This window comes from Haliotis cracherodii, unplaced genomic scaffold, assembly GCF_022045235.1.
Source record: "Haliotis cracherodii isolate W230 unplaced genomic scaffold, xgHalCrac1.p SCAF_21, whole genome shotgun sequence".
Classification (NCBI taxonomy): Eukaryota; Metazoa; Mollusca; class Gastropoda; order Lepetellida; family Haliotidae; genus Haliotis; species Haliotis cracherodii.
Window position 1 is genome coordinate 2,788,452 of NW_027266277.1, and position 18,608 is coordinate 2,807,059.

Here is an 18,608-nt window from a genome sequence, read left to right on the forward strand (position 1 = left end):
ACATTTATGTCTCCTCGTAAAATGTATAAATCACTTCATTATCATCTCATTCCATGTACATATAACATTTATGTCTCCTCCTAAAATGTATACATCACTTCATTATCACCTAATTCCATGTATATGTAACCTTTATGTCTCCTCCTAAAATGTATACATCACTTCATTACTTCATCAGTAATTAAGATGCTATTTTAACCATGTAAGTGAAAATCATGAGGACCATTTAATATATGGAGACAAGCAGAATGTCAATATTAGGCCTTAATGCCGACAAACACCTCAAGTCCTTGACCGGAAATTGTCACCAAATTAACTGACATAACCCTCTGTATGTCCCCTTTCAGTCTGATTTTATGATCAGGGAAACACGAATAAAACATAGCTTTCAGCTTACCCAGTTGAAAAGAAATTTATGTTTTAATTATACTGTGGATTGCATTGTGGTTATATATATTATGATTCATTTTCTTATCGCGCTGCAAAACGTCTAACATTTTCACGTCAAAGCAATTTTCATGCACCAAACACATTCAGTATCTGATAAAAAATTACATAGATTCGCATCTGCTTTTCCCCTCAAAATAGTGAATTGATATCTGCAAAATAACAAGACTAACACATTCTTCTGTCTAGTTACAATCTCTGCCTGTTTATTTCACATTGTTTCACATTGCTTGTCACAAGGCAAAGACATGGACGGTCTTTCTTGGGTCTGCAATAATCTTGACCTCAAGTGATGGCTGAGTTCCTATGTCCTCTGGGCACGGGTGAAATACTGTACGTATCTGCGTCTTTTTGTCGTGCCAACGGACCGTGGTTTGGAATCTTAGATTCGCCCGCATTATCATTCTTGGTTTGTCAGCACCATAGCCGTGAAGTGGGTTTCAATTTTCCTCTCATATTAAGCATTTACGCGTAGTGGTATAAAGGAAGTTTGGAAACAGCTTTAAACCAAACTCACTCACTCAATCTTTGTAACGCCTGCAACAGTATTGCAGTATTGGTACAACAAATGGCCTCCGATAATCCCTTAATACTCATAATACTTTCAAGAGCATTCTTGGTTCTCTTCTCTGATAATACTTACAAGAGCATTCTTGGTTCTCTCCTCTGATATTACTTACAAGAGCATTCTTGGTTCTCTCCTCTGATAATACTTACAAGAGCATTCTTGGTTCTCTCCTCTGATATTACTTACAAGAGCATTCTTGGTTCTCTCCTCTGATAATACTTACAAGAGCATTCTTGGTTCTCTCCTCTGATAATACTTACAAGAGCATTCTTGGTTCTCTCCTCTGATATTACTTACAAGAGCATTCTTGGTTCTCTCTTCTGATAATACTTACAAGAGCATTCTTGGTTCTCTCCTCTGATAATACTTACAAGGGCATTCTTGGTTCTCTTCTCTGATAATACTTACAAGGGCATTCTTGGTTCTCTCCTCTGATAATACTTACAAGGGCATTCTTGGTTCTCTCCTCTGATATTACTTACAAGGGCATTCTTGGTTCTCATCTCTGATAATACTTACAAGAGCATTCTTGGTTCTCTCCTCTGATAATACTTACAAGAGCATTCTTGGTTCTCTTCTCTGATAATACTTACAAGAGCATTCTTGGTTCTCTCCTCTTATAATACTTACAAGAGCATTCTTGGTTCTCTCCTCTGATAATACTTACAAGAGCAGTCTTGATTCTCTCCCCTGAAAGTACTTACAAGAGCATTCTGGGTTCTCCCCCCAGTAATGTCGCAGTTATCAATACAAACACGCATAGAAAAACCACTTTATGTATAGTACAACCGAGTCAACATAACTTAGTTAGAACGTGGTGCACTATTAAATTACTTATTTTATAGTGCCAACCTGATAAGAATACAAATGACAACATATTGTTCTGAACCAACGTCCAAATTCCCTGTCTAAAATGTCAATCTTGTTGGGTTATCTTCACCAACATGTGTCATTTTAATCTATCTTTGAGATCACCTGGTTATGATGCCATATCTTCCAGTGTACGAACCAGGTTGTACTGTATTACGTAATTACTCTCAAAAAGCCTATATTCTATCTCTTTTTACTTACTTCAACATCGCGTCAGAATCAATTAATAATGATTCGGTGTAGCTTCGTTTCACTTACCATTCGTGAGTTGCTTTAGGTGAAATCTATCTAGTTTAACACAGACCAAGTGGCAAGGGAACAATAAATCTTGCACCATCGATTGCATGGCTAAAACCTGTGTGCCTCCGATCCACTCAGTGGTTAATATCTCCAGGAGCGGTATTTACACTTGTCAAGATTATGATCGTTGTCTGAACGCGAGATGGTGGAGGTTGCGTTAATTCAGATTCTGCATACAGGATTTGGTGCTACAAATACATGTATATTTCATCATAATACAGCAGAAGTGTAGCGATACAGAGCACTATGGATAATTTGCACATGTCCGTGGTCAGATGGCAACATATCGGTGACGATTCGAAGAAACCAAAACAGGTGGTGAATGACGCGCCATCGATTGACGTAATTAAACAATGATGAAATGGAACGCGACTAACCCTTACAATACCGTTCCTGTAAATAACTACACTTCACTGTAATAAAGATCTCTATTAAATATATTACCATTTTGTATCTATTTATACCTCCTTTCAAAGGACATGCGGTTATCAATTTTATACATGTTGAACTACCACTTGAAACAGGTCGAAAGGGGCGACTGATTGAATTGGGTGGTCAGTTTCTTTGATTTAGTCATAGTACCCTGAAGGCGTGTGACACCGATCATCATATGAAGGACTGTTTTGCTTCTGGTTTAAGATTCGATTACTATTCATATAGCTTGAATATTGCCGTGCGATGCGCTACACAAAACACCAAAACAATTTAAACAAACAACCAAACCCCCTGCTGATTGAACATTAGATGATGTTCAATTCAAATAACGCCCCTTGTTCAACACTACATATGATGATTGTAGTATGTACTTAAGTGTTTAGCCACATCACGGTATTTAAATCATTTTAAATCCTGCCCCACAAGTGGCACCGTCACAAGGCCAAGTGTTTACCTGAACAAACACGGGGACGTATGGTACAAGTCAAAATAGCGAATATCATTGGACATCATTTTGGTCGCCAATGCGTGAAATTTGTACTTCAAATGTCTAGAATAAGACGCTTTGAGCCTTTGCTAAGGCCTTGATCGCTGTAACCCTTGTCAACCAAACTTCGAAGAAAAAATAACAAAACAAAAATCCCGGTTCGCCTCGACTATGTTTCCAGGTTTGTCAGCACCATACCAGTGCTCGTGGGTTTCACCAAAGTGGTAAACGTCTAAGATCTGCATCACTTAATTGGGGCTTTTCTCCCACACCAAGTTGTCAAGCTGATATAATTGTAATACTATTCAAATCGGTGTAGTAGCTAACTCACTCCCCCACTCACGATGCTTAGACTTTTGTATCAGGCTCACTGACTTGACCATGCATTTGAAGACGGATACATTCTACCTGATCGCTGATCTTAAATAATGTTGCCGACATTATCCTTTCTGATTTTGAATCTTAATTAAAAACATTAAACATTATTGTAAATGTTCATGTTTGGAAGAGTCGTCAACGATTAAACAGGTTATCAAAATTACTACAAAACAATATGGGTGACTTAATATCGTACACATGGACTACACTGACAAACGCGCCACAATATTTGACAGTGAATTACAGACCTACAGATCACTGAGAACCCACTTGCCAAAGTTGCAAACTATAATGTCCAACCAAGTGTAATTCAAGACCTCATCGCACAAATATTCGCTGACAACCGCCACTTCACATCAGATGTGTCGATGCATGCAACATCTGACTTATTTCAAAGTTCACATACATGATAAACAGCATTTTACAGCAGCTGTGCAGCATAGTGATCTCTTTTTTCTTAAAAAAATATCAAATCGATTTTATATCCCCACGTATATGTTTAAATAATGGACGCATTCAAAGTTCAAACATGATGCAATGTGCCATTACAATTCCATTTCAAACGAGCATGTTTTTGCTCCATCATTTTTTGTTGCACAGGGGAGCAAGAAGCGGAGATGAAATCCAGAAGTCACAGCCTGCAAGACCAGAGATGTATTAGCTGAAAAATGTCCCGTTAAAAATACGATTTGTTTGTTAAAACGACTTACCATAGGGCAGGGTAGGCAGAACGTATTAAGAAGTTCATTAACTTGCTTAACTAACTTGCAAGACCACGCATACATCTTTGTGGGAAAGTGATGTTATGATGTGGAGATGGTATTGGTGGTCGGGAAGGACATTTGGTGGCCTTTGGGTTTCTTTTATCTTCTGTGATTCTTCCCAAGATGCATTAAGGCAAGGTAGGAAGGATAACCCTCGTCTTTTATTGTCAGACAAAAACAGGTTATTTTTTGTTTTTGGTCTTCACCAATAGACGTTTAAAGAGGTTCTCTGTCTGGCTCTCGGCAAAAAGGCGATAGTACAGGGACTGGGCGGCTCACAGTCAGCACAATGTGTCAGAGTAAGGTATTCATGTTATACCGTGGCATTGTATCTCAGTGTATCCATTAAGTTGCCTCGTACAAGCATAGGTTGTTTGGGGTTAATTCTCATTCGGGATCTCTACGGAGGATTATCAAATTGACACGGTCGTAACTATCTGCTCTCCATTATCAAAGCGACTATGCTTGTCGTAAGAGGCGACTAACGGGATCGGGTGGTCAGGCTCTCTGACCTTGTTGATGCATGTCATCGATCCCAATTGTATCATGGACCCTGGCCTGTCTGGTCCAGACTCGATTGAATAATTCACAGACCGCCGTAATATAGCTGGAATATTGCTGGTTGCGGCGTTAAACAACAAACCAACCAACCAACCAACAATTATTCCAATAACGTCAACATTTCAAACTCGTGTTATTCATGACCAGTGCTGATTTTAACGCTGCGGACCATTGGCATATTTAGCGGAATTGAATCCAAACAGATCTGTATCCTCAAATACCATCCTGTATTAGAGACCGCCTCCGCAGCCTAGTGGATAGAGCATCTGACTTTAGAGAGCAAGGTCCGTGGTTCAAAAGACGTTAAAACATGGTGTTTGTTACCCTGCCTCAATTGGATTTAAGGTGGATAAAACAAGGTTTGATCGGTTCGGAGTCAGAATAGAGAAGATGTGGTATCCATGTTAAACTGCGGCATTGTATCTCAATAGGCCAGCACTATAAAACCAGCATACTTCCAGATTTACACAGACACACATATGCACGCATTTGGCAAAGAAAGTGACGATACCCCTCACCTCACCTAACCTGATTGGTATTCTTGTATTTATATTTATGATCTTAGACACTTGCATGGATTCCAGGATTGCACTGGGAAACTGTCACTTTCCTTTTCCTTTTCGAATTAGAATTATTTACAGGCCGTCTTCATATAGTTGGAATATTGCTGAGCGTGGTTTTTCAACAAAACAATAATACAAATAATATGCAGCATTCATTTGTAGACACTTTTAAACACACAGCTGACAAATAATTAATGTCATTGAATACTCAAGTCCTCATTGACTCATTGCTCTGGGCACTTCACAAAGGGATCAGCTTGCCGTTATGTGATGTTACAAGAATGTAAGGTAGCTGTTATCATGCAAGCATAACAAGTTACGACTCTAATACTATTTGAAGTGATATTTTTAGAATTACTTTTTTCACTAATGCGTCAAATTTGGAAATGTCCTCCACATATCTACCAAAGAAACGTTGAGCGCTTTACTTAGTTCCTTGAATGTTGAGACCTTGATCAAACAACTTCTGAGCAAAAGTCGTATGACGCTCTTTGAAATCTTGGTGGAAAAAGCATGCTCGATTATGCCTCAAAACGAATTAAATGTATGTAGACAGACCAAGGCTGGAGCTACACGAATATTGCTTGACATAAAGGGAAAGTTGACGATAGGAAAGTTGAAGTGATCCCTCTTGTCATACGGTCTTGTGGAGAGTGTTTTTTGATACTCTGAATCTTTATGCAGAGATCTAAATATGAAACGGATGAAGCAGAAAATCAGATGAGAGAAACAGATGTGACAAACCAAACATGATCAGTTTCTGATACACCTGAGGGACACAGCTCCGTAAACATTCTTTCATGAGAACAAAAGCATGGAGAAATAGCCTGATCTGTGTTCCTGGTGTACGGTAAGCATTTTAGTCAGGGAGACATAACAAACTCAACGTTATTGTGGCAACTGTTTATGGACATGCTTACTCTTTTTGCGAACACCTGGTGTCATCACAAATTTTCAGTAATCCATTCATAATATTGTGAACGCTATTTTGCCGTTTACATCGAATGGTATACTAATATTTAGTCCCAGAAAAACGTTATCTTATCTAAAACATTGCATCTACAAAATAATATCCGAATGGAGATCAGAAGTTAAGGAGCTGACCATGGGGCAACATTGTTGGACTCCTTTTTACTATATTCTCCAGGGTTTGGGAGACAAACTAACCCAATGAATTCTCTTGGATAATGGAGACTGGTTATTGCCTTGGGGGTGACGTTTACTGTTCACGTGAAAAATACGTGAATAACACATGAAAAACACATGAATACCAGGATGAACATTCGCAGTGAGCACACATCGGTATAAATACTGCCGACTCCAAGAACAGAATAAACCTCTACGATTAATCAACAAGATACATGTCTCAACAAGACACATAAACTTGATAACACAAATAGATGTAACGATATTGCGTAATTATTTCTGTGTATACCACAGATGAAATATTATTGAAAAATCAGATTTCGGAAAATGTCATCTTGGCTTTGACCTTAGCTGGCTTGTTGTATTCACAATATGGAAACTGACACATGTGTCAAAATGGTTTAATGTTTGGGTTAAATCGTGAAGATTTGTAGCCCATTATTAACATTTTAAGTTATTTAACGATTGCACATACTAACGTATTAACTTATGTCAAATCTCGACAATTGAATCAGAGTGAATAAATGCACATCTTGTTTGACACCTGCCTTCTCGTCCTCGGGATGAAACATCACATGTCACCTGAACAACGTCACAATTCCACACCCTATAACCTAATCAAGGCACTCTGACATTTGATTTTGAAATATTCACTGCGTCACCGCCAGCAGGAAGCATTTAATACACAGAATATGCGTATTGACTTTGCATGAGATTTGAAACACTAACAGAAGGAAGCTTAATGATTAAAAAAGGGATATTTCATTTAATGATGAAGGTGAGCTGTAAGTTTATTCTCACATAACTTGCGCGCTACCTTGTCCTTTCATTCATTTAAGTATACGGACCCGTGAAGACCCGGGGTAGAATACGTCTCCAGCAACCAATGCTTGCCGTAAAAGGCGACTATGCTTGTCGTAAGAAGCAACTAACGGGATCGTGTGGTGAGGTTCTCTGATTTGGTTGATGCATGTCATCGTATCCCAATTGCGTGGATCAATGCTCATGATGTCAATCACTGGATTGTCTGGTCCACACTCGATTATTTACAGACCGCCGTCATATAGCTGGAATATCGCTGAGTGCGGCGTTAAACAACAAACCAACCAACCATTCATTTAAGATGGCATGACAAAGCCATATTATATTTCTTGTAAGAACATACATGGAGATTATCCCTTGCTACATCTTGCAAGATATCTTCCCGAGATCACAATATCTGTCCGAGGTTGCCATGTCGATGAATGGTACCACTCAGCATATGGATAATAGTGTGCGATGATCTATTTATTGCTAGTTCAAAGCTGCCTTGCCTAAAATCTATTTATCACTTACTTCAAACTAAAAAACCGTTGGCATGACGTCTAAATGGTAATAGGGAAATACTGTCTACACTAGCGTTGTTACATTCTTGTAAGGGGAAGCTTAATTCGGAATGATATCCAATGATTAGAAATCGGAAAACATTAACCCGTCTGCCCCTGGTAATGGTTTGAATGTTAACAGGGTCCTCAATGTAAACCCTGTCTGGCTGAATACTGCATGGCAGGATCAGACGTTGGCATCATATGTTTTACACACGGTAGATTCGACGTGAATTAATTCATATTGATGCCACATTGAAATTGAACGAAACGTCTATCAGTAGCAGGGCACTTGCAAGATTGACGTGTACGGGAGGCTTGTCAATAGTAAGATACGACCGGACGCATTCTACGACATCTCTTTACTTTAACAGTATAAAGGAATATATACGCATACGTTGTAAGAGACCTTATTCCGACAAGTCAACACCAGGAGATGACGCGCAATACACGTGTAGCGTCTTCGAAACCACATCAATACAAGCAATACACATAGTTATTATGACCGTATAATAACCGACAGCACACAGAGAACACACGCAATGCACATGCAGACATACTGTAAAAAAAGTAAATAAGAAGGCAAGTTTTGTAAAATCAGTATGAAATGCTATGTTAAATATTTCTGTATTTGGAGTTCTCATTTACAAAATGTAAATTAAACCTCCAAAAGCCAAATGAAACCTTCAACCGATGCCATCAACTCGGCTATAAGTTTTGAGAATAGAAGCTTTGAGATTCCCGTTATATTACTTAACCTTTCGTAATCCCACTTTTGACAATGGCAACATGTTGAGCTCTCCTTGGGCATGTCGACGTAACGCAAAGTCCTCCTTGTTCACTCTTAACTTCAAGAAATCTATACGGATGTTTGCGTTGATACGCTTCCGCTATCCTTAACCACGACTAAAGTCAAAATGAGATTGATTGCAACAACAATTTATTGTTGGTTTAAACTTATTACATTTTTAAAAGAACTTTCAATATGGTTCTTCATCTTGTAATACTTCCATCAAATGCAGTAGCAGTGAATGAGGATCATTGATCTCAGTCGCTGGTTTCACTTCAGTTCCACACTGACGATAAAGATTTCACATATAAAGGCTTTACCCCCACGAAGGAAGAACCGAAGGAAACGTTTTGGATGCAACGGGAACGTCAGCATTATCGCAATAAAAAAACAACGTCATCAAGATGAGACAATAAATCCTGTGGTCAGCAATAAAACGATTGAAGATCAGAATTAAATCCACTGATGAAGGCGTTCGACCATATGATAGGATACAAATACGACTACTGAATAAGATAACGTTTCTGAAGAACATGGATCGCCTTCTATGTTTTGTTTATGTATGTGTTTCATCTTTGAAGCTAACAATCAATTTTATTGTCTTATATCTGTAATTGTGTTTCTTAAATTCTTATACTAATATTCGGCATCTTGTAATTAGATTGTACTCTTATACGACAGGTCTGTTCAGAAACATTTAAGGTTAAAAATACCTCTGTGCCCATGCGCAAAGTAATCCAAACTGGGCGATTATTGAATGTCGACCGATGGGGAAAACGAGAGTCCGTGTGCTATGAACACTCTGTTCACATGGGCCATGGACTATAGTTATACATATAGCATGCACTGTCGCAAATAGTACGAATGGACAAGCGTTTATTATGTATGCACTTGCCTTGCTTTTGCGTGTGTCAGTGACAGGTGCCGCCAGTAGGATAGGATACAATTACGTTTTCACCGACACCTGGTATAATCACTATTTCATAATGCTTTATAAACACATACTTATGATACAGTCGCAATTGTAAAATGGACTTTTCGCAGATATTTCTAATGCTTATAGAAAGAGTTTTGTCCATTTTATTCCCATCACAAATCCTTAAAAATATTTTAATACCGTTAGGTATATAAAAGAACTTAATCTATTACTACATATGATAATGGAAGCAATGTTGTCGCTTGAATTCGAATCCCATGGAACGACGTTTTTTAAAAAACACAGTTTATGTTCAGCGTTGCAGTACTGATAATATACAAAACGTCAACGCCAGAGAATAATCTCGATTTTCTGCCGAAACAGATTCAATTAGGTTTTTAAAAAGGCAAAATAGTGGTGAAAATTATATCAATAGATTGCTGAAAATCAGTGATGACACCAGGTGTTCGCGAAAAGACTGAGCATGTCTTTTTGCCCTGTCGGTAGCTCAATTATCTTCCTTGGCTCTTGCTATCAAAACGGACCTGTGGTAACGTACTCTTCATACTGATAATACTTACGAAGATTATTCTTGGTTCCTTCCTCGGTAATACCGCAATCATATATTAATGCATAAGATATATAAAAATTGAGCACGTCCTCTCATTGGCTGTAAATCTTATTATATTCTAAACAAGCTTCCGTGTAGCTTCATGTCACTTATCGTTCAACTCGTAGGTTTACATGAGTGACGTACAACTACATGATGTTGCTGCATTAGGTGAAAGCTATCTGGCTTAACACGGTCCAAATGGTAAGGGAACAATAAACCTTGTGCCTACGATTTCATCTTTAAAACCTGTATGCCTCCGATCCCACTCAGTGGTAAATACCTGCTGTAGCGGATTGTACGGATGTCAAGTTCTTGTGAAGGATTATGATCGTTGTCTGAAGGCGAGATAGAAGATGGGGAATGGCGATATGTTGGAGGTTGCGTCGATTCTGATTATTATACAAGTCTTAGTGCTAATATAACAAGCACATTTTGTCATTCTCAGTTGGAGAGTACTATGGATGCACTGCACTTCTCCATAGTGCAATTGAGTGAGTGAGTGAGTTGGGTTAACGCCGCTTTTAACATTACCCGAATTATATCGCGGCGTGTCAGCTTAATGTGGGAGGAAAGCCCGATGTGATGCAGGTCCCAGACGTTTACCACTTCGGTGAAACCCTAGAGCACGGGTATGGTGCTAACAAACCTAGAAACAAAATCCGGGCGAACCGGGACTCGAACCCACAATCATAGGTTTCTGGCGTATCCAAGGGGCGCAACTCTGCACAGCGAATCGCGGCGCCTTAGATGACTGCGCCACCCGTGCCTCGGGATGCGGGAGAAGTAGGAATATATCTAGAAGAGCGTGTTGCAGAAGAAGGAATATATCTACAAGGGCATGATGGAGAAGTAGGAAAAGATCTGGAAGGGGATGTTGCAGAAGAAGGAATATATCTACAAGGGCATGATGGAGAAGTAGGAAGAGATCTGGAAGGCGGTGTTGGAGAAGTAGGAAGAGATCTGGGAGGAGGTGTTGGAGAAGTAGGAAGAGATTTGGAAGGGGATGTTGGAGAAGTAGGAAGAGATCTAGAAGGGGATGTTGGAGAAGTAGGAAGAGATCTGGAAGGAGATGTTGGAGAAGAAGGAATATATCTACAAGGGCATGATGGAGAAGTAGGAAGAGACGTTTACCACTTCGGTGAAACCCTAGAGCACGGGTATGGTGCTAACAAACCTAGAAACAAAATCCGGGCGAACCGGGACTCGAACCCACAATCATAGGTTTCTGGCGTATCCAAGGGGCGCAACTCTGCACAGCGAATCGCGGCGCCTTAGATGACTGAGCCACCCGTGACCCCCATAGTACAATTGAAATATATTGAAAACAAATTTAAAAGATAATAGATGCGACATGTCGTGCTAGACGTGTAAATCCAGACAAAACCGTTCCTGTTATTAGAGCGAGGTGGCACTGTAATAAATACCTTTTTGGTGTAGTTTACCATACTTCGCTATATAAATTTCAATCCACTGCAAACCAACGTACCAAACTAATCCTTGTTTTCGTCTCGCAACACATGTTTATATATATTTTTTAGATTTTACTAATTAGTGGGTGTGATGTGAAGACTTAAAAACTATGGATTTCAGTTTCAAAATGGTAATACCTTAAAACACCGCAGTGTCGAACTTTCATGAATCTAAATTTCGTTTGTCTCCAAGTGAAAGCTTGGTCACTGCGAATTCCTCTTTATTCCTCCTTTTCGATTGTGTCGTACCACGGATAACCCGAAGTATTTATGTAGATCCCTTCAACTTCGACACAACGGTGTTTGATTGAAAAGGATTAGCAACGGTGTGTTGTAACCATTAACAATTTCCGATCCTTACATGTATACCTTACTGATTTCGTAATCAGATTTCGCGTTCGATTATGAAGTTGATTTCATGAAAAAAATGGACATTGTGAGATGTGATTCATGTTTGAAGAGTATTAATATTCATAAACAAAATTATCAAAAATCTTATCTTAAGGATGAATAGTTAGGTTTGGATGGAGAGTAATTGTGAGCAAATGTCAGGATACAACATTGAAGAGTGAATTGCAGCCACACAAACCATTCGTAAGACCCCTGTCCAGTATTAGTGAACGCTGTCTTTTGGGACCGAAGTCGTTCCACTTGCAACGGAAGATTTAATTCCAATTGAACTTGGTGCTGCAGTGGGGTGTGGCGCGGTGCTCGTTCTTCGTGTACTCGACGGGGCGGTCGGGTAGCCTAGTGGTTAAAGCGTTCGCAAGTCACGCCGAAGACTCGGGTTCGATTCCCGACAATGTGTGAAGCCCATTTCTGGTGTCCTCCGCCGTGATATGACCGGAATATTGCTAAAAGCGGCGTAAAACCATACTCACTCACTCACTCACTCGTGTACTCGACACATGCACTGCCTACGAGCAAACTTTTAACCCCTGCTGTTTTTATTGACTGCGACCATTATGCACAGCCGCAATTTACACTGTCACAGGTTGTGATGTTTCTAAGTTTGTTAAGCGATGATCACTGAAGTCTTCGGTGACTACCACGCATACACATCAAATGTACCACAATGAACCAACTGTTCCAAATTTTGAGGACAGTGTCGACACATCTCAAAATTCCTACACCCGATAACAGCACTTGGCAGAAAAGTGCCCTATCATAATAATATTTTTCTCAGAAGATAAAATCGATAAAAGCTCCACGTATATGAAACGGAGGCATGCAAACGTTAAATAGGATGTTAAATGCCATTACAATTCCATTTCCAACAAGCACGTTTTTGCTGGACTCTTTGTGAGAAGCGGAGAGGCAATCGAGAAGTGACAGCCTGAAAGTCCAGAGGTGTAAATGTCCCGTTAAAGTTTGTTTGCTAAAGCGACTCATACGTTTAACTCAGCATATGACAGGAAGAACTTATTTCAAAGTTTATTAATGGTATTGTTAATTAATAGGAGGATAGAAAGAGAACTATGTTCTAAAGTAGTGCTGAGAACCAAGCATAGATTGTTTAATTCTGAAGGAACTTGTACTCAAGTGGAGGAGATGTTGGTGATGGCAGGAAATCTGGTGGCCTCAGGGTTTTTTCATCTTTTTCATTTCTTCCCAGAAAGTAATCTGATTGAGGGAAGAATGATTCCGTTTTTTATTGTCAGGCAAAAAGAAATATTACTTATTATTAACACTTACAAATCATAATGATCATAAACACTGAGAAATCAAACTTATTGTTAAAACGAGGGACATTTTTATGTACAAATGTACTTATAACCGTCATTCAGCGCCTAAATGCCCATGGTTGTATACTGGTATGTTTACGAACATCAGTGCAAAGATGACATCCTCATATTCAAGCGCCATCATTATGTATCAGGACTGCCCGCGGAAAAGCTATACCTTTGGACGCTGCTTAGAGGTTGGAGGCATTGTAAGTTCCGGATTTTGTTACGATTTTGGAAATGTTTTGGCGCCATTACTTGAATATGATGGTAATTGACAAATTATTACAAAAAAGGTATACGTAGATTATTGTGCATCTTTGACACAGTTTTTCGGTGTTCAGCCGACACATGTATCTCATCTATCTTATGAATGTCGTCATTTATAAGAGTGAGTGAGTTGGGTTTGACCAGGCTTTGAACACAAATTCATTTGTATCACAGTGTGTCAGATGAATAGGGAACGGAATCCTGCGATGATGATGCACGTTGTACGACTCTGAGACAAGCTGACACACCAGGAATCATTATCAGACCGAATAGGAATTGGAACCACAATCATAGAATTATTAAAGACTACAAATGCATATTCGTTTGAAAGCTCAGAGACACTGCACAAACTCAACTTTGTTCCACCTGTTACATGTAAACCATCAGGTGACCATTTCCAAAGAAAGCGCGTCGGTATTAACACTGGCTGCCCGTTGAAAGTGATAAATCTCTCAGATTCCTCAACAACAATCCCGGGCCTTCGACGAATATCTTCACAAACCGTACGTCATCGCCTCAGATGTGCAGGGATTGTCGCTAGAAGACCCGCCAGACGTCCCATTTTGACAGGAAACCACCGTCAAGCACGTCTACAGTGATGGACGGATTCGAGTGTACCGACGTCGAGGTGAACGTTACGTCAATCATTGTGTCATGGAAGAAGATCGGTTGGGGGGCGGCAGCGTTATAGTATGGGGTAGGATTACAGCAGGACAGAGGACCCGTTTGACAGTGGTAGAGGGAAATCTCAATGGACAGCGCTACCGTGACGAGATCATCCGCCCTGTTGTTCTACCGTTTTTGCGTCGTCATGGCCCAGGCATTACCTTTCAACATGACAACGCCTAGCCTCATACTTGTTCAGGATTCTCTTCAACAAAACAACGTGAATGTCATCCCCTGGCCGGCTCGCTCCCCTGATGTGTCACCAATCGATCACATGTGGGATGAGATGGATCGGCGCCTTCGACGTCAACCACGTGTTCCACAGACACTTCAGGAACTTCGAAACATTCTCCAGCAGATATGGACAGATATCCCCCAGGACTTTGTGCGACGCCTGGTCCATTCCATGAGACGAAGATGTATTGCTTGCATCGCAACCAGAGGTGGACACACACGCTCTTGATTTGTAAATTGACATTTTGGCATGTTCATGGTTTTTTTTATGAAATCACGCATTTTCGGAAGACAGTATGGCAAATTAAACCATTTTAACACTTACAGGAGTGTTTTATCTGTTGCAAACCGAAATTGTTTCAGAATTAGTAAATTTGAGTACATAACTTTACATTAAATCTTATTCAGTGTCACAGGAACTTTTGTTGTTCAGTATATAATGTTAAGCATCTTCACCTTGTTTTACAATAGTGCAAATAGCTGATATATCGGTGGAAATATGACCTTTGCCCGAGACGGGTTTTTCTCATTTTTAAGTTCATATGATTCAAGCGTCGTTTAGTCTTTAGCAGGAAGCATTTACTAACATAGAACCTTATTCCGACACAAGGAAATGACACGTAATGCACGTGTAGCCTCAATCCGGCCGGGCGTCAACACAGGGGGGTGGCATGTAATGCACGTGTAGCCTCAATCCGACAGGACGTCAACACAGGGGTGGCATGTAATGCACGTGTAGCCTCAATCCGACAGGACGTCAGCACAGGGGTGGCATGTAATGCACGTGTAGCCTCAATCCGACAGGACGTCAACACAGGGGGATGGCATGTAATGCACGTGAAGCCTCATTCCGACAGGACGGCAACACAGGGGGATGGCATGTAATGTACGTGTAGCCTCAATCCGACAGGACGTCAACACAGGGGGATGGCATGTAATGCACGTGTAGCCTCAATCCGACAGGATGTCAACACAGGGGATGGCATGTAATGCACGTGTAGCCTCAATCCGACAGGACGTCAACACAGGGGATGACATGTAATGCACGTGTAGTCTCAATCCGACAGGACGTCAACCTACATGAAACTCATTACACGTGTAGCTTCATTCCGTCAGCATGTCAACACATAAAACTCAATGCACGTGTAGCTTTAATCCCACAGCGTGTCAGCACCAGTGAAACCAATGCACGTATTTACAAAATTATTTTGAAACGATCTGGAAACACTGTACAATTAATATCCGCGTAAAAACATAAAATGGAGTCCAGTGTTGTAAAGTCGATAGGAAATAACACGTTTTCTGTACATTGAGTCAGAATTTATAAAATGTAAAATGTAATCATTAGAAGCCAACTGAAACCTTCACATGAGGCCATTAACTCTGTTTCAACTTTCGAGAATAGAAGCATTGAGGTTTCCGTAATATAGGGTAACCTTTTGCAAACGCACTTTCATCTATGGCACCATGTTGAGCTCTCCGAGGGCATGCCGACGTAACGCAAAGTCCTCATAGTTTACTCTAAGCTTCAAGAAATCTATACGGATGTTTGCGTTGATACGTTTCCGCTCGTCTGAAACACGACTAAATTGGAAGTGGAATTGATTGCAAAAAGCAGTTATTGTTGGTTTAACCTTATTACATTTTCGGAAGAACTTACAATATGGTTCTTCATCTTGTAATGCTTCCATCAAATGCAGTAACGGTGAATGCGGGTCATTGATCTCAGTCGCTGATTTCGGTTCCACACTGGAAATAATGATTGACGTATCATTGCTTTACTTTCACAAAAGGAGGACCGAACCAAAACTTCTAGATGCAGCAACACGTTATAAACAGATCAGAGTTGAAACTACTCAAGAAGTCGTTTTAAGATATTTAATGATCAAAACAATGATAATAAGTTCTTGATTTTCTGAAGAAAACGGATCACCTGCAATGTTATATTTGTGTATGTGTTTCATGGTTCTGGCTTACGATAATTGTCTTATATCTTTCATTTTTCGTCTTAAATATGGAAATTATTGTTCGGCTTTTAGACGTTTTGTTCTGTGTGAAAGTTCAGAGACATTGAAGATTCAAATTACAAGGATCACCATGCACGAAGTCATTGTATCTCTACGATTACTGAAAGTCAGTTTATGAGTCTTGTCTCAGCGCTATGATTACATGTGGAGTGGGTCCATGACAATAGTAATATCTGGTATGCAGTGACAAGAAAAGAATTGCTAAGTAAACATTTTTCGAACCCCAAAATTTATTTCATGAAAGTTCTAATGTCGGCCAGGATATAACATTGTCAGTACGAGATCCCCGTTTGTGCCTGCTGTCTTACAGTAAGCAAGACTAACCAGAGAGTACAGTGCCCAGGAACCTCAGTGAGGGATGGTCGGAGAATTTCATGATCGAATTGACAAATGTGTATCTACAGACAAAACAAAAAGGAATATGATGAAGAAAAAGACCAAGGAAAAGTAGGAATAGATCTAGAACGGGGTGCGGGAGAAGTAGGAAGAGATCTAGAAGGGGATGCTAGAGAAGTAGGAAGATGTCTAGAAGGGGATGCTAGAGAGTGAGTGAGTGAGTTGGGTTTTAACGCCGCTTTTAACAGTATTCAAGTTATATCGCGGCGTGTCAGCTTAATGTGGTAGGAAAGCCCAGACGTTTACCACTTCGGTAAAACCGACGAGCACGAGTATTGTGCTGACAAACCTAGAAACATAATCGGGACGAACCGGCATTCGAACCCACAATCATAGGTTTCTGGCGTATTCAAGGGACGCAACTCTACACAGCGAATCGCGGTGCCGTAGACGACTGCGCCACCCGTGCCTCGGGATGAGGGAGAAGTAGGAATATATCTAGAAGAGCGTGTTGCAGAAGAAGGAATATATCTACAAGGGCATGATGGAGAAGTAGGAAAAGATCTGGAAGGGGATGTTGCAGAAGAAGGAATATATCTACAAGGGCATGATGGAGAAGTAGGAAGAGATCTGGATGGCGGTGTTGGAGAAGTAGGAAGAGATCTGGGAGGAGGTGTTGGAGAAGTAGGAAGAGATTTGGAAGGGGATGTTGGAGAAGTAGGAAGAGATCTGGAAGGGGATGTTGGAGAAGTAGGAAGAGATCTGGAAGGGGATGTTGGAGAAGTAGGAAGAGATCTAGAAGGGGATGTTGGAGAAGTAGGAAGAGATCTGGAAGGAGATGTTGGAGAAGAAGGAATATATCTACAAGGGCATGATGGAGAAGTAGGAAGAGATCTAGAAGGGGATGTTGGAGAAGTAGGAAGAGATCTGGAAGGGGATGTTGGAGAAGTAGGAAGAGATCTGGAAGGGGGTGTTGGAGAAGTAGGAAGAGATTTGGAAGGGGATGTTGGAGAAGTAGGAAGAGATCTGGAAGGGGATGTTGGAGAAGTAGGAAGAGATCTGGAAGGGGATGTTGTAGAAGTAGGAAGAGATCTGGAAGGGGATGTTGGAGAAGTAGGAAGAGATCTAGAAGGGGATGTTGGAGAAGTAGGAAGAGATCTGGAAGGGGATGTTGGAGAAGTAGGAAGAGATCTGGAAGGGGATGTTGGAGAAGTAGGAAGAGATCTACAAGGGCATGATGGAGAAGGAGAAAGAAATTTAGAAGGGGGTGTTGGAATAGAAGGAAGAGATCAAGAAGGGAATGTTGGAGAAGTAGGAATAGGAGATGTGAGAAAAGTGAAGGAGGAAGTGATGCAGGGGGAGTATAAGAGAGATGAGGTTAGGAACAGTAGTAGGAAGAGACGCTAAAGTAGAATGAACTGAAAGCATTAAAGGGTGGTGTGTGTGTGTGTGTGTGTGTGTGTGTGCGTGCGTGCGTGCGTGCGTGCGTGCGTGCGTGCGTGCGTGCGTGCGTGCGTGTGTGTGTGTGTGTGTGTGTGTGTGTGTGTGTGTGTGTGTGTGTGTGTGTGTGCGTGTGTGTGTGTGTGTGTGTGTGTGTGTGGTACTGGTTGTGATCCAGGAAGTAAGAAGTGGTGTTTGTATGGGAATGTATGTTAATTAATAGTAGGCGCGACGATGAGT

The 18,608-nt window shown here is 40.6% G+C and overlaps 1 protein-coding gene across 1 annotated transcript; it reads left to right on the forward strand.

Annotated features, from left to right (window-relative positions):
- Nucleotides 1-10,949: 10,949 nt before the first annotated feature.
- LOC139471031 (sodium/potassium/calcium exchanger 1-like) lies at nucleotides 10,950-18,335 on the forward strand. Its single transcript, XM_071253332.1, has 2 exons — nucleotides 10,950-11,315; nucleotides 17,379-18,335. The coding sequence occupies exons 1-2, from the start codon at nucleotides 10,950-10,952 to the stop codon at nucleotides 18,333-18,335; spliced, it is 1,323 nt and encodes a 440-aa protein (XP_071109433.1).
- The last annotated feature ends 273 nt before the right edge of the window (nucleotides 18,336-18,608 follow it).

What these genes read in the sequence shown, in the direction of transcription:
- LOC139471031 (XM_071253332.1), top strand. Translation starts at nt 10,950, where the DNA reads ATGACTGCGCCACCCGTGCCTCGGGATGCGGGAGAAGTAGGAATATAT. An exon ending in TACAAGGGCATGATGGAGAA is followed by an intron (nt 11,316 to 17,378) that starts GTAGGAAGAGAC and finishes GCGGTGCCGTAG; the next exon opens with ACGACTGCGCCACCCGTGCC.